The sequence below is a fragment of the Stenella coeruleoalba genome, assembly GCF_951394435.1.
Source record: "Stenella coeruleoalba genome assembly, chromosome: X".
In the NCBI taxonomy this organism is placed as follows: domain Eukaryota; kingdom Metazoa; phylum Chordata; class Mammalia; order Artiodactyla; family Delphinidae; genus Stenella; species Stenella coeruleoalba.
Window position 1 is genome coordinate 67,751,716 of NC_137152.1, and position 26,606 is coordinate 67,778,321.

Below are 26,606 nucleotides of genomic sequence, written 5' to 3' on the forward strand. Positions count from 1 at the left end.
TAAGGAAGTAGAAGTCTCAGGACAGTTTGATGGAAGAGGTGTTTGGAGAAAGAGAGAAGAGCAAGGATGATCTTCAGGTTTTAAAAATTATCTACCACAATGTACTGTTCACAAAGGTTTTTAATGTAGAAACCCCACATCTTTCTCAGATTTTTCCATGTCGCCTATTGGAATTGTCACTGGGAGAAGACCTTTCAAATAGTATTTGCCAGGGTATCCAATGCAGAAACACAGCATGGATGGGAATATACTCATAAAAATACCTTTCTTCATCTAGGAGGGAAAATAAAAGTGTAAACAAGTAATACCTACAGGGGTCAGCAAACTATTGTGCACAGGCCAAATCTGGACGGCTGCCTGTATTTTTAATGGCCTGAGACTAAGAATGTTTTTTACATTTTTAAAATTTACATTTTAAAAATAGTTTTTAAACATTCAAAGAAAAATAATTTTTCAAGACACTTTAAAATGACAAAATTCAAATGTCAGTGCCCATAAATAAAGTTCTACGGAGCACAGCCATGCTCATTTGTGTACATACTGTTTATGGCTGCACTGGGGCTACAGCTGCAGATTGAATAGTTGTGACAGAGACCCTATAGCCCTCAAAGCCTAAAATATTTACTACTTGGCTCTGTACGTAGACAGTTTGCAGACTCCCGGTCTTCTATAAGCCAGATACTGTTCCAGGGCTTTCACACCGTGTCTCTTACTTTTCTCAAAACCTTTAGTGGTATATTAGGTTATAGAGACATGGAGAAAATATCTAGCTGATGGAGAAAAATAACGTTTTATTTGTAAAATATTCAAATTATTTAGGCAAAGGTAATGTTACTTTTTCTTTTTCTTTTTTTTAAGGATCATACCCTTTCCCTCCTTAAACTCTGCTATTCATTCCAAATGCTCATAGTACTAAAGCTAAATTTCCAGAACATAAGGCCCTTTGCAAATGCAACCTTTTAGTCACATCGCATCACTCTTTTCCCCACCTTTCACCACTGAACTTCTCACTGTTCTCCCATTTTGTTCAGACACAAGCTGAAAGTGACACATTCAAGATATTTAATATTCACTTCATTTAGGTCCTTTGTCCACCTTTCCCTTCTATGCTTTTCTTCACTTTACTTTCTTCATCGAATTGTCTACCATTACGAAATATAAAAGAAATGAAGGAGGGAAACTGCAAAACACACAAGGGTTTCATTTGGGGAGGTAAACCTCTTATCACTCTGGTCAGCCTAATTGGTCAAATCCTCGAGGGTAGGGCCGATTTTTTCTTAACGGTATCCAACATCTATGAGAGGTTCAGTGAGTGGCCATTCAGATATTAATTCTCCCCCTCCCCCTCTTCCTCTCCTTTGAGAAACCTGGAAAATAGAAAATCTTCCCACGGAAACTCCTCAGGGTCGCGCCAAGATCGAGGCTTGCGCACTGGGTCTCGGCCGGTGGCACAGCCCCGGCTTGCAAGTCCGCGGGGTCTCCGGGCAGAAACCCAGCGCGGGCTTCTGGATCGACCGCGCGCGCGTGCGCGCTCCTCCCTCGGCCCCCTACCCTGCAGCAAGGGGAGCGTGACGTAATGCAACCTCAGCAAGTCAGCCGCTATATAAAGGAGGACTAGGCGGCGCGCCTCCCAGACGCAGAGTAGCTTGTGATTGGCTCGAGCTGCGGAACCTCGGAAACCCGAATGTGAGGAGCTTACGGATCCACAGCTGCCGCCCCCCGCAGAAATCCGGAGCGCGGTCAGAAGCCAACTGGCGGTAGCGGCTGCAGGTAAGGAGACTCCTGAGGAGAAAGTAGAGGGACTCGGGTCCGCTGCGCTCAGTGTCGTTAGCGTGAGTTGAGGAGAGGCTCCCACCCAGCGTGTAGTGTAGGACGAAGGGAACAATGGAAGTGGCGTCTAGTCCCTAAGCGTTCCCTCCCCCTCGGGCAGACAGTGTTTCTCCTCAGCAGCAGCGGGTGGCTGGAGGAATTGAGAGAATTACTTCCCCCTCAGCCGATCCGTTCTTCCCCAAGGCCAGAGCCCCCGGGGGCGAGAGCCGTCGTGGAGGCCGTCGGTGGTTTAGGGTGACGGGAAAATGGCGGAAAACAAAACAGTGAAGTGAAGAATGCGGCGGCCCCCTGGCATTTTCTCTCGGCGACCCCCGCCCCGCAATATTCCTCTCGGTTGCACTGCCCCTACCTCGCCCCCGCCCCCCTTCTGCCGCGAATGGTAACCTTGGAACGCGCGAGGGATGGCGGCGTTTGCGAGAAGGTGGCACCGAATCGGGCATTTTAGGGGCTAGGGAGCCGTCAGAGCCTGGGGTGGGGGTGGGGGGCCGTGTGCGGCAACTGTCGCCTCCGTTAAAACACCACCATTTTGGTTCCCAGCCGCCGTCTCCCGTGTAGCGGGGCAGAGGTAGCAGGAGGAGGATGAGGGGTTGGGCAGCACGGCGTGGGTAGCAGCGGTGGCGACCGCTGCACCAAGTGCGGGAGGAGGGGTAAGGGTATTCTTGTTTCTTCGCTCTCTTGACTTTCCACTGCGAAGGTTCTCTTGTTTGGTTGAAGATCCAGGCATATGGGTAATATATGGGAGGGCACATGTGTGCATTCTGCTCAAAATGATTGAAACTTGGCATGATCATGAGAAAGGGAGACTTCTGCGGGAAGAGGGCTGCGTCCAAAGCTGCAATACTGCTACTTGCCAGGGCTCCTTTGTCTCCTATCTCTGCTAATACTACTTTCACATTCTCTTGCTCTGCCGCCTTAGGATTTCTCTCCTGTCCTTCACCCTATTTACATTATTGAGAAGCTAGGTCCTGAGTGAACTATGTTTAGAGGAGACGAGGAGACAAATGAGAGTAAAATGTGGGGGTGGGGTTGTCTTGTTTTGATTTGTGATTTCTGCTCCCCACATATTTATGGAAAGATGTTTACTTGAAGAGTGCTTGGTGGGTACCTCCATTCAATAAGGATGGGAGATACACTCTTGAGAAGACTGAGAAGCCTAGCTATCTATTGGCTGCTGAATCCTTAACACACTGCTGTTCTCATACCTCATTCATTATTGATCTTATTGAAACTTCCTATATGGGAAAAAGGTGCTCCAATTTATTTATTTGGTATTCTTGCAGTGTGATACTTCCCGTAATAGTTGCACTGTGTGTTAAAATTTTTACACTTCATTGAGCACTAGTGCAGATTTTTCTCTATGAATTTGGCAAGGGTAACGCTTGCCCTTGGTTGGTTCTCTTTTACTTTCCAAAATAAGGTATTGCTAGTGATTATTAAAATATGCTTTAGGGAAGATTTTGGTTTAATCAGGTGGTCGAATTCTAAGTGAAATAACGTTGCTTATGTCGTTTTAGGTAGTTGTTTCTGTTGCAATCCCTTCGGTTGCTTTTTGGATTAGCAGTTTTGAGCATATGAACCCTTCCTAATCTCACCCTGAACATTAAAGTGTAAAGAAAAATTCTTAAGTTGTGTAAGAGATTTGGTTTAAAATGTTTTAAAATATCTAATTGTGAATGTATTTTTACAATAGGTAAAAAGAACGTTTTTCCAAAGAAAGTAATGTAGTTCAGAAGGAAAAATAACAAAAAGAAAGTGCTGCAGATTTTATTTTACAATATGTAAGAAAATCAACAGTTTCTTCAGGATACTCATATTAAGGTGATTAACAAATTACTTAATGTTTTATCTTTAATAATTAAACAAAATTAAGTGTTAAAACATTTTAAAGACATCTATAATTGTTCTATTAGTTATGTGATAAAGAAAGCAATTACTCTAATTAAATTTGGAATAGTACACTGTTTTAAATGTTAAAAATAAGTCCTTATGGCATTTTAATTTATCTCTCTGAAGCCCCAGGTAGTTTATTGTGAACTCTCTTGGCCCCTCTTGACTTCATTTTGAAGGCAGAAAATAATGTGGTATTTGAAAAAATATAGAGAAATATAGCTAAGAGTTTCTAAAAATTTGTAATTTTGCTCACACATGAAGTAATTTTGTTAGAATCATTTTAATATACAGATAAATAACCTACTGCTGTAGAATTTTGATATACATGACTCAAATGTTAATAAAGATTACTCTGTGAGACTTTCTTGCCTCTTTTACACCTATCAAATTTTGAGACAAGGGAAAAAATCTTAGTGATCTCTGGTACTTAAGGATAGATTAAGTTGTCTTACATGGCAGCTTTCTAAAAGTTTCTAAAACTTAATGATGCAACCTCATCTTTTGTGTGGTATAGCCCAATTTATTAAACATTCCTAACTAAAAATGAGGAAATGTTTTATAAAATTGACAGACTTTTTGGTTGATTTACTTAGAATCTTATGTTTGAAAGCAAAGTATACATGTAGTTGTAAGAAATACGTTGAGTTACAGAACCTGACTTTAGGTTCCATACGATCTGGTGATCTTAAATATAGGATAAGTCATTTGAAATGAAATAGGTTGAGCCCTTGCTTTCAAAACTAGCATGAGGCTAGTGTGACTTTATTAATCATTAATGAAAAAAATTAGTCATACAATTACAAGTAAAAGATATTCTGAAAGAACCAATTTACTAAATGTTTGTATGTGATTGATCTTATCTCCACTATATTTAGGAAGCAGTCATGTTTCATGAGTCCTCAAAACTGTGAGACAAGAGAATGTAGTAGAATAAGGCCAGACGTCCTTACTGGCTCAAAGAACTCCAGGGAAACTGGGATAGAACATTTTACATTATAAGTAGAACCCCGGGAGCCAGAGGTGAAACACACGTTTATCTGCAGAACTACGCTGCAGAGCTGAGCTGGGTCTGGAAGAAATGGATGAGAGCCACTGGATGAAATTCACTAATACTAGACACCTGAGTCCTCTAGTAATGTATAAATATCCCAACTATTGCCTGTTGTCATCTTGTTCTCTTTTTTCTTCTTATTTAATAACATTTTAAGTGGAACCTCAGTGCTACAGTTTTGTTCTTTTGCTTGCTTCTTTCACTTCCCTATGGCTCATCACCCTTACTGTGCTTATTCTCCATTATCTTTGGTTTACTTCCATTTGACCCTTCTTTTATTTATGGTTGTCACGTAAAGCATCTAATCAAGGTTTTTGCTTGTTTTGTTTTCCTTTGTAATAAGATTTGCACACCTGGTTGAGAGGCACATTTTCAATTGCATCATTTTCTCAAAGCAACTGACTTTGGCCTAAATGTATTTAAACTATTTTTAAAACCGTTTCTTTTACAGAGATTTGTGAATGAACTTTGCTAAGTATGGATTCAGGTGGTGGAAGTCTTGGATTGCACACATCAGACTCTAGAATGGCACATACCATGATTATGCAGGATTTTGGTAAAGCATTTTCTTTGTTATATTTTTTCTTTCTTTTTTAAAAGTCAAAACATACTAAATATCAAAACTGTATTGGGGAAGGGGAGAAATTACAATGAAAAATTGTTCTTTTGCCAGGAAAATACATTTGTAGGGCTTATTTTCTTAAAGTAAGGCGATTTGTCAGTAGTCTAGATAAAATCATTCTTATAATTTTGTGGGAAGGTTGAGGTAAGGAAACTTGGAATATAGTGGTAATATGTCATTGGAAATGAAAAACTCAGTTTGCATAAATACCTGCATCAGTTCTCATGTGTAGGAAATATTAAAATATAAAATACATTTTAAGTTGCATTGTTAATAAAGCTGAAAAAGGAAGTACTTCAGTCATTTCAAAGAAGTTAGTTAGATGCTTATATAGTGATAGAGGAATATCTTACATTATGTGATTAATTATATTCTGATGCCATATCCTCAGAAAGTTGTTACTAATAGCATTACCTTTTTATTTTTTTTGAAAAAAAAATTACCTACTTTTGTGGCCAAGTTTTTCAGTAGCCTCTTAACAGTAGTCATTTTGATGAAGATGATAAGACTCGCTTGACAGTCAACAAAGAAACTGAATTTGGACAGGTTCAGTCTGAATGATAGAAGAGAGAGGTATCTGAAGTGTAAGAGGCGGGCATAGAGTGGTAAGAATTAAAGAAAAGATCAGAATGAGAGTAAAAAAGATAAATGGTAAATTGGGACCAAAAGTAAACAGAAACATGAGATACTGTGGAATTGTTAAAGATGAAATTAGGAATGGGGGATTACAACAAGTGATACTTTACTCAGTTAAGAAAATGCTCCTACTGTTTTCAGATAATATGGTTGAATATGTTATTTTGTCCTCTGTTGTAAAGCCCACAGTAATGAGAGCCAGAAGAACTAGATTCTAGTCTTGGCAGGCCTATTAAATTATCTGTGTAAATGGGCAAATTACATATTTCACTTTTATGAAGGGGTTGGACTAGAAAACATTTAATGTCCTCCCCAGTTCTCTGATTCCTTGACCTTTCTGTCTGATGGTAAAGGTGCAATGCGTAGATTAAGATTTAATATGGTGGGAATCGAGATGACTGTGTAGTTCATGAAATAGAAAGGAATTATGGATTTATTCTGCTGAAAGAGTCAGAAGTGAGTTGTGTTGATTATTGATGACTTAGAAGTGATTTTATGTGAAAAAAAAGTATAGGAATAAACTCTAGAAGAAGGACAAAAGGCTGAAGCATAAGAGATTTCACAAATAATTTTGTGAATTCTTTACTAGAGATAGTTTTTCAAATTCTGGAACACTTGAAATTCAGTGTGATAAATTAAGTTTTGGTTGAAATTTCAACTTTAATTTTTTACCTTTTAAAAGTAAGATATTTTTAAATGGAAGAAAGGCAGTATTTTTTCCATTTAATACAAAATATTACCTACCCTGTAGTATCTGGTAAAGTGCCAGAACCACCCTCACTCCTGAAGAAGTTGCCCATTGGCAAGTAAAACTTGATTCATTTCAAAGAGTGAAAAAAATGTCTGATTGGTGCTGGTGAATATTTGCTTGGTGTTCCTCTTACCTTTCTTTCCACTGTTCCTCCTCAATGTCTTGAGGTTTAATTAATCCCTTATTTATCTAATACTAAGCTTTCCAAATTCTAAAAATTGATTAGAAATTAGATACATTCTCTTTAAATTTTTGCTAACATCAAAACTTAGATATCTGCAATGCCATAAATTAATTATACTTGTGAAACATAAGAGTTTAGCATACATAGGTAGACCTAGCCAAGTAAACACATTGTGTGGCTCAGGATCTCTAAATTCTGTAAGGTTTTTGGTTAATATGAAATGGCTACTATATTAAGAATCTAGAAACAATAAATGCCGGGGAGGGTGTGGAGAAAAGGGAACACTCTTGCACTGCTGGTGGGAATGTGAATTAGTACAGCCACTATGGAGAACGGTATGGAGGTTCCTTAAAAAACTACAAATAGAACTACTATATGACCCAGCAATCCCACTGTTGGGCATATACCCTGAGAAAACCATAGTTCAAAGAGAGTCATGTACCAAAATGTTCATTGCAGCTCTATTTACAATAGCCAGGAGATGGAAGCAACCTAAGTGTCCATCATCGGATAAATGGATAAAGAAGATGTGGCACATATATACAATGGAATATTACTCAGCCATAAAAAGAAACGAAATTGAGTTATTTGTAGTAAGGTGGATGGACCTAGAGTCTATCATACAGAGTGAAGTAAGTCAGAAAGAGAAAGACAAATACCGTATGCTAACACATATATATGGAATCTAAGAAAAAAAAATGTCATGAAGAACCTAGGGGTAAGATGGGAATAAAGACACAGACCTACTAGAGAATGGATTTGAGGATATGGGGAGGGGGAAGGGTAAGCTGTGACAAAGTGAGAGAGTGGCATGGACATATATACACTACCAAACGTAAAATAGATAGCTAGTGGGAAGCAGCCACATAGCACAGGGAGATCATCTCGGTGCTTTGTGACCACCTAGAGGGGTGGGATAGGGAGAGTGGGAGGGAGGGAGACGCAAGAGGGAAGAGATATGGGAACATATGTATATGTATAACTGATTCACTTTGTTATAAAGCAGAAACTAACACACCATTGTAAAGCAATTATACTCCAATAAAGATGTAAAAAAAAGAAAAAGAATCTGAACTATTAATTTAATTGAGAAGTTTATTGGACCAGTTTCTTTTGAAGGATACTTTAGAGTTTAAATTTTACAGTAGTATGATTTATGTAATAACTTGTGCGTGTCTCAGTGTAATAGTTGCCCTTGGAATCTGTGCCATTGAATTTAATTGTTGTTTAAGTTTTTATTGCTGAAAAGAGTCCATATTGCTTTGGGACTTAAGTAGCAGAAAACCTTAGATGGTGGCCCAAGATGGACCCAACAAATACCAAATTTTATGCTGTCCTGGTGAAATTCCAGGTATTCACATTTAAATTAAATAACTTTAGTAAAAAAGGAAATGCTTGAAATAATGACTTGTTTCTTACTGTTATCTGGTTATCTAATTGATTTCACACTTTTTAAAAGTTCTTCATATCATTTATAATTTGCTACCTAGTGAGATAAATTTTAATGCCCTTTAATGTTGCTTACTAAATGCCTTAAATTTTAAACGAGTGACTCTATGGTAGGTCTTCTTATTCTTTCTCTTTCAAACTCTTCCTTTAGTAGTTACTCACTTGATTAGCCCTATAAATTCCTTAAAAAATAGTCTCTAGAATAAGTAAATTCTATTCTCCTCATTTAGGCAAGTTTAAAAAAAAAGCCAGTCTGGAGTAAAACAATGAGTTCAGTTCCCAGCTTGAACCTTGGGCAAGGTTATTTATTTATTTATTTATTTATTCATTTATTTATTTATTAACATCTTTATTGGAGTATAATTGCTTTACAATGGTGTGTTAGTTTCTGCTTTATAACAAAGTGAATCAGTTATACATATACATATACCTCCATATCTCTTCCCTCTTGCGTCTCCCTCACTCCCACCCTCCCTATCCCACCCCTCTAGGTGGTCACAAAGCACGGAGCTGATCTCCCTGTCTGTGCTATGCGGCTGCTTCCCACAGCTATCTATTTTACGTTTGATAGTGTATGTATTTCCATGCCACTCTCTCACTTTGTCCCAGCTTACCCTTCCCCCTCCCCGTATCCTCAAGTCCATTCTCTAGTAGGTCTGCGTCTTTATTCCTGTCTGGGCAAGGTTATTTAATCTCTCTAAACCATAGTTTGTTCATATTTAAAATGGGGATAATAACACTCACCTTATTACAGAGTTCTGAGGCTTAAATGAGATAATATATGTAAATGTATTAGGTTGCTTGGTGCATAGTACTCAATAAATATAGCTAGAGTATAGCTAAAATAAGTGACTTTGTTTAGAAAGTCAGTGAAATCTAACAGATGAGTTGATAAGAGGAAAGTGCAAAATTTAATAAAAGACATCTTGGATCTTGGTCTGAGTAATGTGCCAGTACCCTGTGAGGAACCCATTAATTCTTGGTCTAAGATCCTTAAATTATTTAGTTCAGGGCAAACAAGGATGTTTGGAGTTTTTTTGGTTTAGATCTGATTTATTTTGACCTGTAATTTCCTGCTAGAGTTAAAGACTAGGTAAACTAAAAAACACTTATTCCTTCTTCTTAGAACCCTCCCAAACAGATTAATCTGAACCCAAGCCAGCACTAGCATTATTCTATCCTTCCATCCTTCCCTAGTGTCTATTCTCAGAAACCAAACTACTCTCCAGCAGTGTTCTAAAATAAATGAGATTTCCCATATTTTACGTCTAACTTATGAAAAGATTTTATAAAATACTAATTTCATTGTTCATATACATAGAATTGCAATCCTGTGAATTTTATAGGGTTAACATTTAACTTTTCCCTGGTAAAAACCATATTTCCAGTCTGGTTGAATACTAAATTTGAACCCTCACCTTCTCCCTGTCTCCAAAAATGGCCAGTGGAGTAACAAGTGAATAGAAAGTACTTGTTCTGTACGTACTCCCTTTGTCTACCAGATTTTCAAGGTTGAGGCTGTGTCCTTTTGGGTAATATGGTGGTTTAGGTGAGAGTTTGAGAATAGTGAGAAGGCTACAGAAGGGTTGAAAGGAATATAATTCTGAAAGGCAGCTTTTCCCTTCTCACCTTATTTTTTGGTGTGTTAGGGTATTAGTAGTGTTTACTGGTCTCCATCCTAACTTGCTAACAAACTTCCATAATGAATTGGTTAATAATAGTGAACAGTGTATAACAAATGGTACTCTTTCAGGTATTACTGTATAGAAAGTGATCATTATGAAGAAAAGGCTTTGTACTGGATTATTTCATGTAGGTAATTTTGTTGTAACCTGGTCCACAAACTCTGTTAATTTGTTTACTATACCACCTCAGGGAGAATGTAACAGAATTACTTATGAAGGAATTTTACACTCTTACAGTATTTACAAGGGGGGTAGGAGTTGGTGTTTACCGTGCTGCTCAAGAAAAACGTTATTTAAAACTTTATTCCTGCAGATTTACTAATTTAGAATTTAATGCAATTTAGAGTTTGTATGTATGTTTTTTAAATAAACCAAATCTTTGCCTAAAATGAGTTGGTTCTTTTTCTCCTCAAATCAGATGTTAAAGGATGCTTTCCATTTTTGAATATAGTAATTCTTGTACAATAAAGAAGTTCAGGGACTTTTATGTTTATAATATGTATTTCTAATGTATTAAGCTTGTCATATTTTATTAACTCAATTTAACATATTAGCAACCTTTTATGTTTGTGTGCCCTTTTTATTTTAATTTTAATTTTTTGAAATGTTAAACTCACAGGAAGTAGAAAAAATAGTATATAGGGTCCTGTATACCCTTTACTCATCTTCCTCCAATGGTGACATCTTTATAATAACTGTAGTACAGTATCAAAAGCAGGAAATTAACATTGGTACATTATTGTTAATGGGACTACAGATCTCATTCAGTTTTCGCCATTTGTGTGTGTGAGAGTGTATATAGTTCTATGCAGTTTTATTTCATATATAGATTTGTGTAGACACCACCACAATGAAGATACAGAATGGCTCCATCTCCATATATATGCTATGCCAAAATAGTCACACACACCCCAACCCTTGGCAACTGCTAATCTGTTCTCCATCTCTATAGTTTTAGAATTTTGAGAATGTTATATAGATGATTCCATTTATACATTATACAGTACAGTAACCTTTGGTAATTGACTTTTTTCATGCAGCATAATTTTCTAGCAGTTGATTCAGGTTGTTGAATGTATCAATAGTTTTGTCCCTTTCTTTATTGCTGAGTAGTATTGCATAGTAAGGATGTGCCAGAGTTGGCTTAACCAACCATTTACCTGCTAAAGGACATTTGAGTTGTTGTATTTTTGTTTTTTGCTACTAGAAATAATAGCTACTATGCACTGTTATGGATATTTATGTATAGCTTTTTGTGTAAACATATTTTAATATCTGTGGGAGAAATGCCACAGAGTACAGTTGTTAGGTTGTATTGGTAAGCACATGTTTTTATAAGAAACTGGGCAAATTATTTTCCAGAGTGGCCGCTGCCATCACGTATGAGAGATCCAGTTTCTCTGCATCCTCACCAACCTGTGGTGTTATTGTTTTTTATTTTAGTTATTCTAATTGGTGTGTAGTGATATCTCATTGTAGCTTTTTTTTTACTTGAAAATAAAGTACATTATTTTTAAGGTCTTAATTTAGATTTTACTAATATTGTTTTCACCCATCTCCACCCCAGTTCCTGGTTGGTGATGATTTTTATTACAGTTAAATTGTCAGTGGTTCTTTAAAATGATAGTTTGCCCAGGACTGTTTCATATTTAAAAACTATTTTATGTCATCTGATATATACATACAGTACTTTTAATTAATAAAATAACTTTACTTTTTTTGGATAATTGTTTGTATTGTAGTGGCTGGAATGGCTGGTACTGCGCATATCGATGGAGACCATATTGTTGTTTCAGTTCCTGAGGCTGTATTAGTTTCTGATGTTGTCACAGACGATGGGATAACTCTTGATCATGGCCTCGCAGCTGAAGTTGTCCATGGGCCTGATATCATCACCGAGACTGATGTAGTAACAGAAGGTGTAATTGTTCCTGAAGCCGTACTTGAGGCTGATGTTGCTATTGAAGAAGATTTAGAGGAAGATGACGGTGATCACATCTTGACGTCTGAGCTAATTACAGAAACTGTTAGAGTACCTGAGCAGGTTTTTGTGGCTGACCTTGTTACTGGTCCTGATGGACACTTAGAACATGTGGTCCAAGATTGTGTCTCAGGAGTTGACTCTCCCACAATGGTATCAGAGGAGGTTCTTGTAACTAATTCAGATACAGAAACTGTGATTCAAGCAGCTGGCGGTGTTCCTGGTTCTACAGTTACTATTAAAACTGAAGATGATGATGATGATGATGATGATGATGATGATGATGATGTCAAGAGCACTTCTGAAGACTACTTAATGATATCTTGTAAGTGAAACTTAAAGTCCATAATTACTTGGTAGAAACTGATTTATGTATAACACCGACAGGTTTTCTAAGATGGGGATCTATTCAATAAAAGTCATGGGGGTGATCTTTTTGAAAAATAATTTTTTTCAAAGCTGTGTTGTTGAGATGCTTTTTTGAATTTGTTCATGTTTTTAATTTATGAAAATTTATACCCACAATGGAGTAAAATAATGCAATTTATTAATATCTTAGAACAAAAATACAGATTTGGAAGGTTCAAAAAGAACATTAAGTGATGCAATATTTTAATGGTAAATATATATATTTCAAAATGGGAAGTTTATTTCATGCAACCACTGCTTTCTTTTTAATATGACAGGTACTGGAGATGTCAGTTCAGTTTTGCTTAGGAGTTTAAGCATAGTATGTTAAGAAATGTGTGATTAGTTTTTTGAATTAAATACTTGAAAAGTAAATAATCAACTCAGATTGTGTTCTACAGTTCTGCCTATGTTTGTTTTCTGTTGTCTATATATGTGTCTTTATAGTCCATGCAAAAATACTTTAAACATATTTATTTCAGACTGCTTTACGATGTCCTTAAGACATTCTATCTGAATGAGGAAGATAGAAATATCTTATTCTCATTTTAAGTGGTAAGTTTGCCTGAACAGCAACAATAATAAAAATCTCACGATAAGTTACTGATGGAGCTTGAGGAAGAAGTGGGTCTATTCTTTATAAAATTTGAAGGCATTCCTTTATTTAAAAAATCCCTTTAAAACTTAAATAATTTTTTATTTTAGAAAATAGAATATACAAAAATTAAATATTTTTTATATCATTCATTCTCTTGCCACCCAGATCCCTAACTTTTTATAATGGTTAGAATATTCAAATTGAGACTAGTTACTCTTTTTAACCATTTTCATTTATTTTATTTTATTTAGTTTTTCCCTTTTTTTCTTCATCACTTAATCTTTAATTCATTTTTTTACCTCTTGGTTTCTGTTGACCATTGAATCTTTCAGGAGTTAGAGAATAAATTGCCTTGAAATGTCTCAATGGTAATTTTAAAAGTCCTCTGTTTTTTCCCCAAGATATCTTCAAACTACTCAAGGGATAAAATTGAAGACTTAAAACAGACTGTTATCTTATTCCTAAATCCCTAACTATTCCTGTAAGGAAATCTTATCAGCAGCTGAGTTTGTCTTCTCTCAGTCTCTGAGGTGCATCTGAGATTTTTCCACTTTCAGACCAAATGTCACAATTTCTTTATCTTAGCAGTTGGTTAGGCTCTTCCACTTGTGCTAAGTAACTTGGAAATTAATATAGGATAACTGTATCTGTCTAAAGTTATCCCAGGTGTGCTTTTCTTTAAAAATACCTAACACCCTCAAAACATTTCTGGGTGATGATTTGCTTTATGAAAAGCTTCACCGGAGAAGGGAGGTTCCTTTAAATAATGAACCAATATAATGCATTCAAATTATTTTTTTTACCTATAAAATCAGTTTTTATTTCTTCCAGGAAAATAATTTTGTATAAAGCAAAACATATTGGTAGGGTCATTATGGGAGCGGTCATGAAACCTCACCAATTTCAGGGGTAAAAGAGAAAAGTTAACACCTTTGTATTTTTTTTTTTAGTATAATAGCTTTATTGAGATATAATTCACATGCCATACAATTCATTCATTAAAGGTGTGCAATTCAGTGGTTTTTCATATATTCACAGAATTGTATCACCATCACCATAATCAATTCTAGAATTTTTCTTCCCCCCAAAAGAAACCCCCATACCCTTGAGCAATCACCCCTGCCACTCCATTCACCCCTCAGGCAACCACTAATCCAAATTCTTTCTCTATAATTTGCCGGTTCTCAACATTTCATGTAAATGGAATCATATAATATATGGCCTTTTGTGTCTGGCTTCTTTCTCTTAGTATAATGCTTTCAAGGATCATCCATGTTGTAGCATGCATCAGTCCTTCATTCCTTTTTATTAATGAGTAATATTTCATTATATGGATATACAGTTTATTTATCAGTTCATCAGTCGATGGACATTTAGGTTGTTTCCACTTTTTGGCTGTTATGAATAATGCTGCTCTGAACATTCATGTACAAGTTTTTGTGCACATAGGTTTTCAGATGTCTTGGATATATACAGCTGGGAATGGAATACCTTTGTAATTTAAACATTACTAATTTTTGTTTGTTTCATCATTGCATAATACGGATCCATTACACATTGCCTCACCCCATCCCTGTGGTACATCAATACAGAGTTGACCCTTGAACAATACAGGTTTGAACTGTGTGGGTCCACTAATATAAAGATATTTTTCAATAAATATATACTACAGTGTCACATAATCTGAGGTTAATTGAGTCTGCAGATGCGGAACTACGGATACGGAGGGGCAACTGTAAAGGTATACATGGATTTTCGACTATGTGGAGAGTCAGTGCCCCTAAGCCCTGCATTGTTCAAGGGTCAGCTGTAGTCTATACTGATGTCATATTCACCATATAATTTTGGTAGATGTAACATGAAAGGGGTACAGTAAAAAGCCTACTTAGTGTTTAAAAGAAATATTATACTGTACATTTTGCTAAAATGAAATTTTAATCAAATTGTACCAATGGGCTATAGAAGAATATTGAACGATAGCAAACTTTGTAGGGTTGGCAAATAATGCACCTTACTGTTTTTTTTTTTTTAATTTTTATTGGAGTATAGTTGCTTTACAATGTTGTGTTAGTTTCTGCTGTACAGTAGAGTGAATCAGTTATACGTATACCTATATCCCCTCTTTTTTAGATTTCCTTCCCATTTAGATCACCACAGAGCACTGAGTAGAGTTCCCTGTGCTATACAGTAGGTTCTCATTAGTTATCTATTTTATACACAGTAGTGTATATATGTCAATCCCAATCTCCCAATTCATCCCACCCCCGCACCTTACTGTTTTAATGTTATATTTAGCACCAGTAGAATTCTGCATTTTATATACTATTACCCACTTATCACTGGCTGGGATGTCATGTGGGTTGGGAAACAACACCGTGGGACTTGAATGTTGTAAGCCTTATAACAAAAAGGTTAAGCTTGAATTTTGGGTATTTTGAGTATTATCTGTGTAAAGAAGAGTCTTTGAGGATCTATTTCTAAAATCTGTTGATTGCCTGTTAAATCTTTGTTAACTTTGTACTTTCTATAACAAAGGGTATAGAATAAATCTTGGTGAAGTTGATGGTTTATCTCTTAAAACTGTACACTAACATATTTAATAACTTTATCATCTTCTATGAACTTAAAATACAAAACAAGTTTAATTACTCAATACATTTCAAAATTGTTCATTCTGAGGAATCTAATTAAGTAGAAAATAATGGATGCATTAAACTGTGGACCTCGAGGAAAGGTGTAAATGGAATCAGAATAGCACCAGTAATTTCAATACTTAAAGCAAAAATTATGGTACAAAACTTTTGAGAAATGACCAAACAAATGTCTATTTCATTTCATGAGCTTTAGTTTTGTGAATTACAGTTTTAATTCAGTTTATCCCAGGAGGAACTCTGATTACTTTTAACCATTGAAGTGTAATAAAGTAGTATTTATCAGATGAGAGTATTTTTTTCATTAATTTACTGTTAGTCCAACCTAAGAAATTCATATTTTGGACACTTTTTGAGTGTTTTATATCCTATGTCTTTATTTCCAAGAATGAGAAAGTACTTTTTTTCTGAAGACTTAACTTGCCTCTTAATTTTTTTAATGATCTCATTGTTTTATTCAACGTATTTTAAAAGAGAGGCTGTTAAAAACCAGTAATATCAGATTCTTCCTCATCCTTTTTTCTTTCATTTTAATCTGTCCCATTGTGAAAAAAATATTTGCCAAAAAAGTACTAACAGAATTAGGTTTATGATGGAATGAAAATATTTTTTTCTGTTTATTTTGATCATTTAGGTACTCTCTTTCATAGACAATAAACTATTTGAACTCTTAAATAATGTGGAATCATTTATATTTAACCACAAAGTTAAAGTAGTTTTACATTGTAAGAAGAATTTCTGAAATTCTGGTGTTTTCACCATTTTGAAAGGCCAAAGGAATATTTTTGAATTTGCATGTATCAAATTTGAAACTGAGGTAGAGAAAATCTAGACTTTGACCCACTTAGATCTTACTGAAATTCATATTTTAAGAGTACTGAGTTAAAAACTTTTTAATGTCACTTTATTCTGTTTTCAGTAGCTCTGGAATTGTTTAGATATAGTCAAGTCTTCATGATTTTGTTTCATATATGATACTATGATACATATAGTAGGGAGGAGCAGATTTTCAGTTTAGGTTACATTTCAGTTTTTATGGGGACAGGACAAGCATTGAAATAAAAAATGGTAGGCATATAATCTTTGGGGGAGTATATTGTTTAATATTTATGTTCAAAGAGCAAACTTTATGAATATAATGTATTCATTGCATAGTTTATGCACAGTATTCACTTGAAACTAAATGCTATTCTTAAAGAATCAAATTTTTAAGTATACTTAAAATGTAAGTAATTATTGTTTCTTTATTTTATATATGATTTGAAGCAAATCATACAATGGTAAACCTGGAAGTATACAAAATTTCTGATTTGAAGTAGCCTTCCATTGACTCAACAAGAATTAAAAGTATTTACTAAGATTTTATTTTCATGATTTCTGAAAAGCCCTTTTTATAAAATAATTCAAGTGTTTTCTATTTTCTCTTTTTTAAATACTAGATTTTATATGTTAATTGGTTTTAGATATACTGCTATTTAATTTGGGAATTGTTTATGTCAGCTTATTTCATGAGTACTATATATTTTATGTTGTAATTTTTGTTATTAATTTTGGTGTTAGGATTTAGCTTAAAATGTTGAATGTAATGGAAGATTATTTAATCTTTTCCCAAACCACTTTAATTAAAGCTGTATGGTTAAGAGTATTTCATATACATAAATTGAAATCTGTGATTATGTCTTTTATATAATTACAATCATGTAGTATATCTGTCTTGTATACATTTTTTCATGAAATATACCATTCTTAATGGTTGCATAATAGGTCATTAATTGAATATAGTGGGTAGGTGGTTAACACATTATTTCACATTGCACTAATACTTAACACCGACTAAATGTCAATGGTACTTTTTGACTGAAACAGTTTCCCGTTTATATTTTACAGTGGATGATGTTGGGGAAAAATTAGAGCATATGGGGAACACACCATTAAAAATCAGCAGTGATGGTTCACAAGAAGATGTTAAAGAAGATGGATTTGGTTCAGAAGTAATAAAAGTGTATATATTTAAAGCTGAGGCTGAAGATGACGTTGAAATAGGTACAAATAATAATTTTAATTTATTGCTATAATGGTTAGGAATTAGAACTTCTCTTTTCTGGAGACTAAGTTCTAATATTGCCTTCAAAGTGCAACTCTTATAAAAGGTTTCTTTGGGGATGGAATATTTAAAAATTATATATAAATATAAATCACGGATAGAGAACAAGTCATCTTAGATATTTTTAAACTTGAGTAGAAGATTCCAGTTGAAATTTCAAAACATATGAGTGGAGGGGATTTGGTTTAGAGAAGGAAATTATGAGTATTTAAGGGCAGGCTAGAGGCAGGGTGCTTTGGATTTTAATCCTAGTTCTTCCATTTAGCTGAGTGGTCTTTGGTGAATTACTTAACCTTCTTCTGCCTCAGTTTCCTCATCCATAAAATGGCCATAATGGTAGTAACTACCTTATAATGCTATTGTGAGGATTAAATGGGTAAATACATGTAAAAGACTTAAATAGTGCTTGGCATATACAAGTGTAATGTAAGTGTTAACATTTGTTGTTATTTCTTAGTGATGACTGAAAATTTAAAGTGCAATTTATAAGAAAATTCTCTTGACACTTAGAACTTTATGTTTGAATATTTGAGGGGGAATATTTTTCTAAAGGAAAATATTTTTATGTATCCTTCTTATTAATTTAGGGAATTATTCCATGATACTTACTGATTTTGATACATGTTTTAACTTTTAAGGTGGAACGGAAATTGTCACAGAGAGTGAGTACACCAATGGGCATTCTGTAGCTGGAGTGCTTGACCAGAGCCGAATGCAGCGGGAGAAGATGGTTTACATGGCAGTTAAAGATTCTTCTCAAGAAGAAGATGATATCAGTAAGGAAAAAAGGCACTGTAGTGACTTATCAGTAGTCATCATGCGTTCTTAAAAAAAAACAATCTCATATTCAAGCACTACATAGGAACAAAGTTCAATAAAATAAATCTGACCCTTCTCTATAATTAATTTAAAGGAAAAGGGTCCTTTTGACAATCCGTGCATGCATGTATTGTTCAAATGAGCAAACGTAAAATACTGTGTCTGAGATACTAGGGATACAGAGATCAGCTAAATATGGTTCCTGACTTTAGGATAGCCCACAAATATGTAGGGAATTACTGAGAATCTACTTTGTGTGTGTTATTGAATATGTTGCATATGTATTATCTCATTTAATTCTCATAATTCATCTCTGAGGTAGGTGGTATTAGCCCTGTTTTATGGAAGGAAAAAGTGCTCAGGGAAATTAAGCAGTTGCCCAAGGCCATTCCAGTATTAAATGAGGAAGATAGGATTTGAACTCATGTCTGCCTAACTCTGCTGTCAGTAATCTTTGTACATGGCAGTGAACACTGTTGAACTCTCTCTGAATTTAGCAGTAGAAGGGCTAGCTGTTTGTTTTCCTTCTGCCACTGAGAGATTAGCTGAGTAAGTATTCTTCCAAGTCAAGCCACCAGGATTTTTACTTATTATGCCGTTGATGGTCTCCAAGTAGTTGCTGTTTAAGGTTTCTTGCGGCTGAGTACCACAGGGAGTAAAAAGCTCCTCACATTTCCTTTCCTGCCATGGTACACATTTCCTTATGAAGATGTTTTACTTTCTTCCTACTTTCTCCTCACCTCAGTGTAGGAATGCAGCCCTTCCTTAAGGCTTTTTCTGTCTTCTTGCCATGCTGAGACAAAAACGACTTTGTTTTGCCCTAGAAGAGCAAGAGCCTCCACTTCAGTGCATTACCTTGATAATAGTTAGCTTTACCTATACTGCACTATGATCCCCACTCCTCAAATTTCCTCCCCTAGAAGTCATAGGGAGCTGAATTCCAATCCCAAACAAACATGAATAATATACCACAGCTGAAAATGTCAAAACAAATGAGTCTAGAGGATTTGGTTAGAGAGAAAAAGAATTAATTTCTATTTGGTCTCTAGATTATTTCTTTTCTGTTTTGCTCATTGGTCAGGAGACTGAAGGTTAGGTTAGCTGATGCCAGAATTCCATAAGGATGTGCAAAACTTAGACCAATGTTTCCTTCTGGTTAATTGAAAGAAGGGAAACCTAGGAGAAAAGGGATACTTTTTCCCCACATTTTTTCCACATTTTTCAGTAGTGAGTAGGGAATTCCCTAGTGGTCCAGTGGTTAAGACTCCATGCGTCCACTGCAGGGGGCATGGGTTTGAGCCCTGGTTGGGGAAGTTCCGCATGCCGCACCTCGCGGCGCGGCCAAAAAAAGAAAAAAAAATTTAGTAGAAAATCCCAGTATGTGAATCAAAGGAAAAGCATAAATTCAAGCCAATTTTCTACTTAACACTTCAAATCCAAATGGATTATTTCACATAAAATATACTTACTGACCTTCTAGGTTTAAATTCTTTTATACTAATACTATGTTTTTTTAAATGTCTCACTTAACGCTTTTGTCTTCAGTAGGGTCTCTGAAAATCCTGCCTCTTAATGGGTGTCCACATAGCCTTGAGCCACCAGCATTTTATATTATAACCATATATTATGGTTTTACTTTCATTTTTAATTCTTTTTCAATTACTAATATTTTTGACAATTTTTCACTGCACGTACAGTACTGCATTTAATTTACATGTGGGATAGCATGGACCGCTTTTTAGTACTGATTCTATGGGAAATGCCTTCTGAGTTCTGAAGAACTGTCAGGCAGAATTATGGAATACAGCTTTTCTTATAAATTCCTAATGCCCAATGGACTGTGAAATCAGTCAATATATTTCAAGCGCACGTTTTATATAATCTAGAAGTCATTTTCGTAGGACTAGGTTTTAAGAGGAGGATAAGAACTTTGATAAATTACTGTTTCCTAGTGGCACCAGCCTGCGAAGTGCCTAATGTAATTTTTAAATTAACCAAATTGAAATCTTGAAAGTTGAAAGATAATCGTTTGGAAATTTTTACCCATTTATTAAATACTTGGGGTTATAAACAAGCAATTATTTCTAAAATTTAGGTTGCGCTGAAATAGCAGATGAAGTTTACATGGAAGTCATTGTAGGGGAAGAGGAAGGAACTTCTCTCCCTGAGACTCAGCTTGAGGACTCTGATGTTAATAAAACAATTGTCCCTGTTGTCTGGGCTGCGACATATGGTAGGACACTGGCATTTTTTCACCTGATAAGTACATAACATATCTATTTGATCAGCCTTTAGGTCATTAAATATGCTGTGCTAATGCCCCCATGAGTTGGCTAATACTATAAAATGTTTTGCTGTGGACTGATTCATCTCTAGTTACTTACATAATTTTTGTACCACATATCTTGTGTTATTTACAATGAACCTTGCTTAATGCATTTTGTTTTTCAGTAGGATTTATTTTAAATCCTACATGTATAAGTGAGTGCCATAAAAAGTTTTATTTTTCTAAAATAGGAATATCCTTTGAAAATTGATCCTTCCCCTTTTGGAAAAACTTATTTTATGTTTTAACACCACAAATAATAAGATATTGGGGTTTTGAAAAGGAACAGAAATCCAAGTGTGCTCTTCTAGGAAGTACGTAATGAAAGGTAAATTTATCAAGTTATTTTTTCCCTTTCTATTTTATCTCATTCTTACTTAATTTACAAGATGGTCCAGGTATACTCTTTACTTTGAAAAATTTTGTTGTTCAAATGCATTAATTTATCTTTACTTGGTTTTTCCAAAGGTTCATTCATTCAACAGTCATTTATTGAGCATCTTCAATTTTGAGGGTATTCTGCAGAAATATCTACCCAGGTTTTATTTGAAAAGTAAGGTTGTCCTAGATGTTAGTAGTTCAAAGGATGCTGACAGCAGCCCTTATTTTCAGTGTGTGATATTATCTAATCTATGGGAGTGGAAGAACTCAACAACAAAAAAGTTTAATCCAAGGAACGGTGATCAAAGTAAGATTTTGTAGATTTAAGATGTGATCTACTAGTAATCATTATACTCAGTCTATCAGTTTTTAATTAGCCTTTTTTTTTTTAAGGAGATGAAAGAAGAGTTTCTCGAAGGTATGAAGATTGTCAGTCATCAGGTGAGAGAGCATTATATGTGAGATGTAAGTTAAGTAGCTGGTTTTGTGTACTGCTTGGTAGATACAGAGTTATTAGTTTGTGTGTACAGACCCATTTGTTAGACTCTTACTTGCCCATATCTAGTTAGTTAGAAGAGTTTACCTCCTTGGGAAATTGATTAATTTATATAGAGACATAGCGTGTGTTATTCTGTGAATGCAGTTCATTTTAGATTTACCTCGTGATTTCCCTGGTGGTCCAGTGGTTAAGACTCTGCCCTTCCACTGCAGGGGGGCACGGGTTTGATCCCTGGTTGGGGAACTAAGATCCCATATGCCACATGGCATGGCCAAAAAATAAAAAATTAAAATTAAAAAAATAGATTTACCTCAAGATACAAATATCAGGCCACTTACTACATGGGCCATAAAAAAGTTACTATGGAAAAAATTATAAAATAGAAATTACTCTGACATGAAAGTAAAAGTTGCCCATGATATCAACCACTTGTTAATGTCTTCCTTGGGATGGAACTATTTTTTTAATTTCTATGGCAACCAGTAGATTTATATAGCTGTTACATAAAGCTCATGTGTCAGCGTAAATTTTTCTTTTTTAGTTTTGATACACTTCATATAGTGTTATTTATTCCATGGTTGATAGTTCTTTTTATTTTCTTACACAAGGAGACTTTTTCTAATGATAAAGTGTCTATTTTGTTTCTATCTTTAGGAGGTATTTGACTCTCTAACTGTAGATTTCAGGGGAATTAATGAGAGGCATATATATCACAGCATTTAAGCTAAACAGTTTCTTAGGGCTACATTTTTAAACTAAATTGCATAACACAAGAGACTGTGAGAACTGAGATTTTATTAAGTACTTTATTCCATATACACTGATCCCACTGAAATTGCAGTAGATTGCCTGCCACTTTTATCTTAACACTTAAAAAAATCAATCTTAATACTTTTAACATTAAGTAAACTATTCTAAAGCATAAATACAAGAAATCTGTTGTTTGTCATGTATTACAGTTACCATGATTGTACTGGATAACTGACATGTGTAAATTTCTTTGCTAAATCTCTTTAATTTCATCAGCCTTCATCAATGAGAAATTGATCTGATGTCAAGATTTTGTTTAGGATCATAAAATTCAGTTTCTTATGTTTCATTCACCTTATCAGTTTGTTCCTTTAGGATGAATAAATTGGGATATTTTAAAGTTACTTCCACATGGTATCGTATTTAAAGATTTGCATATACACGTGTGTGTAAGAGTATAAAAGACAGAGAAGGAGAAGATGGGTGTACTTTGTGAAATTTAGTACTGCAATGGCAACTGAATGCCATGTCTTCTCTAATTCCTCTAACTAAAACCAAAAAAGTATAAATATATGTAGTTTAATAGTGTATCGATTTTTTTTCCAGGAAATGCTTTGGACTCAACATTAGAAAACAGAAGTAGTACAGCAGCACAATACCTTCAAATTTGTGATAGCATTAATACAAATAAAGTACTTAAACAAAAAGCTAAGAAGAGGAGAAGGGGAGAAATGAGGCAGTGGCAAACAGGTAAAATACTAATACATTACTCGATGAATATTATAATTACTTGAAATGCAGTAGTATTTTTTGTAACCCAAGAATATGCCAGTTGTTTGTAGTGTAGTTAGTCCTACTCCCATGTACCTACTTGTGTTTGATCTAAATAGTTGGGGTTTTTTAAATGTTCTACTGGTACTTAATAAAACTGTGCTTGTTTGCTTTTTACCCAAATGATGTTTTTAAAGAGAATTTTCAGGTTGATTTAACAATAAAGGGTGCCTATTTCTAGTTTACAAAGTGCATGTGATATAGCATTTTGGCAGGTGAATAGTCTAGAGTGCTGCTCATTACTTTTTAGTGAGCTACTTTATTATAAATTGCTTTCAATGTGCATTTTATCTTACGGGATCTTATTCTACTAGTACAGTTCTCACATTGTGAATGTCAGCTAATTTTGCCGCCTTTGTGGTAAAACTTTAAAACAGTCTGGCCAAATTTCACAACTTCCCTGTTTTGTTTTGTTGTTGTTGTTGTTGTTTTTAATCTAGCTGTTATAATAGGTCCTGATGGACAGCCCCTGACAGTATACCCTTGCCATATTTGCACGAAAAAGTTTAAATCCAGGGGATTCTTGAAAAGACACATGAAGAATCATCCTGATCATTTGATGAGAAAAAAATATCAGTGTACAGATTGTGACTTTACAACTAACAAGAAAGTGAGTTTCCATAACCACTTAGAAAGCCATAAGCTTATAAACAAAGTTGACAAAACCCATGAATTTACGGAATACACACGAAGATACAGAGAGGCTAGTCCATTGAGTTCAAATAAACTTATATTAAGAGACAAGGAGCCGAAGATGCACAAGTGCAAATACTGCGACTATGAAACTGCAGAACAAGGACTGTTAAACCGACATTTACTGGCTGTTCACAGCAAGAATTTTCCTCATGTTTGTGTTGAGTGTGGGAAGGGCTTTCGACATCCTTCTGAACTCAAGAAGCATATGAGAACCCATACTGGTGAGAAGCCATATCAATGTCAGTATTGTGTCTTCAGGTGTGCAGATCAATCAAATTTGAAAACTCACATTAAGTCTAAGCATGGTAACAATTTGCCATATAAATGTGAGCATTGTCCCCAAGCATTTGGTGATGAGAGGGAACTTCAACGCCATCTGGATTTGTTTCAAGGACATAAGACACACCAGTGTCCTCATTGTGACCATAAGAGCACCAACTCAAGTGACCTTAAGCGGCACATCATATCTGTCCACACTAAGGATTTTCCTCACAAATGTGAGGTCTGTGATAAAGGTTTCCATCGTCCTTCTGAGCTCAAAAAGCATAGTGATATCCATAAGGGTAGGAAGATTCATCAGTGTAGGCACTGTGACTTTAAAACATCAGATCCATTTATTCTTAGTGGTCATATCCTTTCAGTTCATACTAAGGATCAGTCACTGAAGTGTAAAAGGTGCAAAAGAGGGTTCAGACAACAAAATGAGCTCAAAAAGCATATGAAGACTCACACTGGAAGGAAGATTTACCAATGTGAGTATTGTGAATACAGCACTACAGATGCATCTGGCTTTAAACGACATGTGATATCAATACATACAAAAGACTATCCACACAGGTGTGAATTCTGCAAGAAGGGATTCCGAAGACCATCAGAAAAAAATCAGCATATTATGAGGCACCACAAGGAGGCTCTTATGTAATAAGATCAATATAAAGAAAGAAGCTATTTAGAAAATATGACATGCTACATGGAAAGATAATTTCATGAACTGTTTCACCTGGTTACAAAGCTTGATATTAAATCATAAATTTACATTCTTTTTACTAAAGATCTTAAGATATTTGAATTGAGAGGGGATCTCATAGCCCTTTGAAATTAAAGAATTTAAGGAGCACCATAGAATGGTTGCAGAAAACCTTATTGTCTATTTAATAGTATTATAAGCATAATTCAGCTACAGGGGGCAAGAGCAAAGACAACCACTTTATTTGACTGATCATACTAGAGACAGATGTTTCTGAAAAGATCATATCTAATTGAGGAGTTTAGCAATGCTTTGCTATCGCAAGCGTCACTTTTATGCCGTTTTAGAAATGGAGTGGGGAAATAAAATGCAGTCATCCATTAGTCACTTAGTCATTGAGCCTTTATATGGTACCTGGAAATTGAATTCCAGAAATGGCAAAAGTTTTGTGTATTCATCAAAAGAAATTTCACTGGAAAACAGGTTAGATTAATTCAATACTATTTAAAAGAATTTCAGAGCTGCTAAGATTTTAACACAGGATAGGATGTTTAAAATATAGCATTCTGTACTGAAGTCTAAAGATTAAAGTTCCCCTTTTTCTGATGTTCAAGTTGATTGTTGTTCAGTGTGGCATATATGACAGAAGTATATTTGAGTCAAATGTGGCTTTCTAAAATGGATGCAACAGTAATGTTGCAAAGTTAGCACTATATTTCTTAATGATCTAAAGATTACATTGAGAGAACACAGTTTTCTTAAATATTATGTTTAGAGGTTTTTTTAGGACAGTCATAGCAAGTATGATTGTTCTAGTCTTACTTGCTCTAATGTTTAAAGGTGCAATTTTATGCCATTATTGAAAATTTTGATTTTTAAAATCTATATACCATATTATTAACATGAATTTTCAATATGAGGCAGTATTTATGCGGTATTTAACAAAACACTATGCTGCCAATAGAACTTGGAGGTGGATATTCAGTTTACAGTGTATAAATTTAAAATATGCATCCCTTTAACAATGCTTCATGTTAGCATGCTGCAAATCAACATGGCGCTTAAAATAAAAAGCAGGTTTAGGGAAATTTAATGAAAATCCTGTTCATAAATGTAATGCATATGATGTGTATTTTTAAGTTTTAGTTGCTTCATGTTTACACTCATCTGTTAAACATAACTAAAATGTAATTTTACTTCATGCTATATTGTGGCTTTGTGTTTTAAATAATGTTCACCTTTCTGTTTTTGCACCAGATAGGAATCAGTTCCTTGAGAATAAATTTTTTATCTTTCTTAACTTCAGAATATTAAATTTGGAAATCTAAAATTGTGTGTCATGTGATTGTAAATGATGTACACGCTGTAAAATAAGATTGTCACTGTTATGTGGGATTATTATTTCTAAATGTTACTCATTGAAATGAGCATACAATAAAAAGCATTTATTGCACTTCAGGGTTTTATGAGTTTATTTAAAGTTGTGTTGCAGTGTCC

The 26,606-nt window shown here is 34.9% G+C and overlaps 1 protein-coding gene across 6 annotated transcripts; it reads left to right on the plus strand.

Annotated features, from left to right (window-relative positions):
* Window positions 1–1,639: 1,639 nt before the first annotated feature.
* Window positions 1,640–26,597, plus strand: ZNF711 (zinc finger protein 711). Of its 6 annotated transcripts, none has more exons than XM_079909810.1 (10): window positions 1,640–1,770; window positions 3,521–3,648; window positions 4,596–5,327; window positions 11,841–12,404; window positions 17,624–17,779; window positions 18,479–18,616; window positions 20,755–20,892; window positions 21,760–21,807; window positions 23,222–23,365; window positions 23,887–26,597. In XM_079909810.1, the coding sequence occupies exons 3-10, from the start codon at window positions 5,249–5,251 to the stop codon at window positions 25,062–25,064; spliced, it is 2,445 nt and encodes an 814-aa protein (XP_079765936.1). In that variant the 5' UTR covers window positions 1,640–1,770; window positions 3,521–3,648; window positions 4,596–5,248; the 3' UTR covers window positions 25,065–26,597. The 6 variants fall into 6 exon arrangements, with proteins under 6 accessions (XP_079765936.1, XP_079765937.1, XP_079765940.1 ...); XM_079909811.1 differs by having other exon boundaries at window positions 5,223–5,327; XM_079909814.1 differs by lacking the exon at window positions 20,755–20,892.
* Window positions 26,598–26,606: the final 9 nt, after the last annotated feature.

Coding starts and splice junctions, on each gene's coding strand:
- ZNF711 (XM_079909810.1), top strand. CDS start 5,249: ATGGATTCAGGTGGTGGAAGTCTTGGATTGCACACATCAGACTCTAGA. Junction 20,893..21,759: donor TGTCTGGGCTGCGACATATG/GTAGGACACTGG, acceptor TTTTTTTTTAAG/GAGATGAAAGAAGAGTTTCT. Junction 21,808..23,221: donor TGAAGATTGTCAGTCATCAG/GTGAGAGAGCAT, acceptor TTTTTTTTCCAG/GAAATGCTTTGGACTCAACA.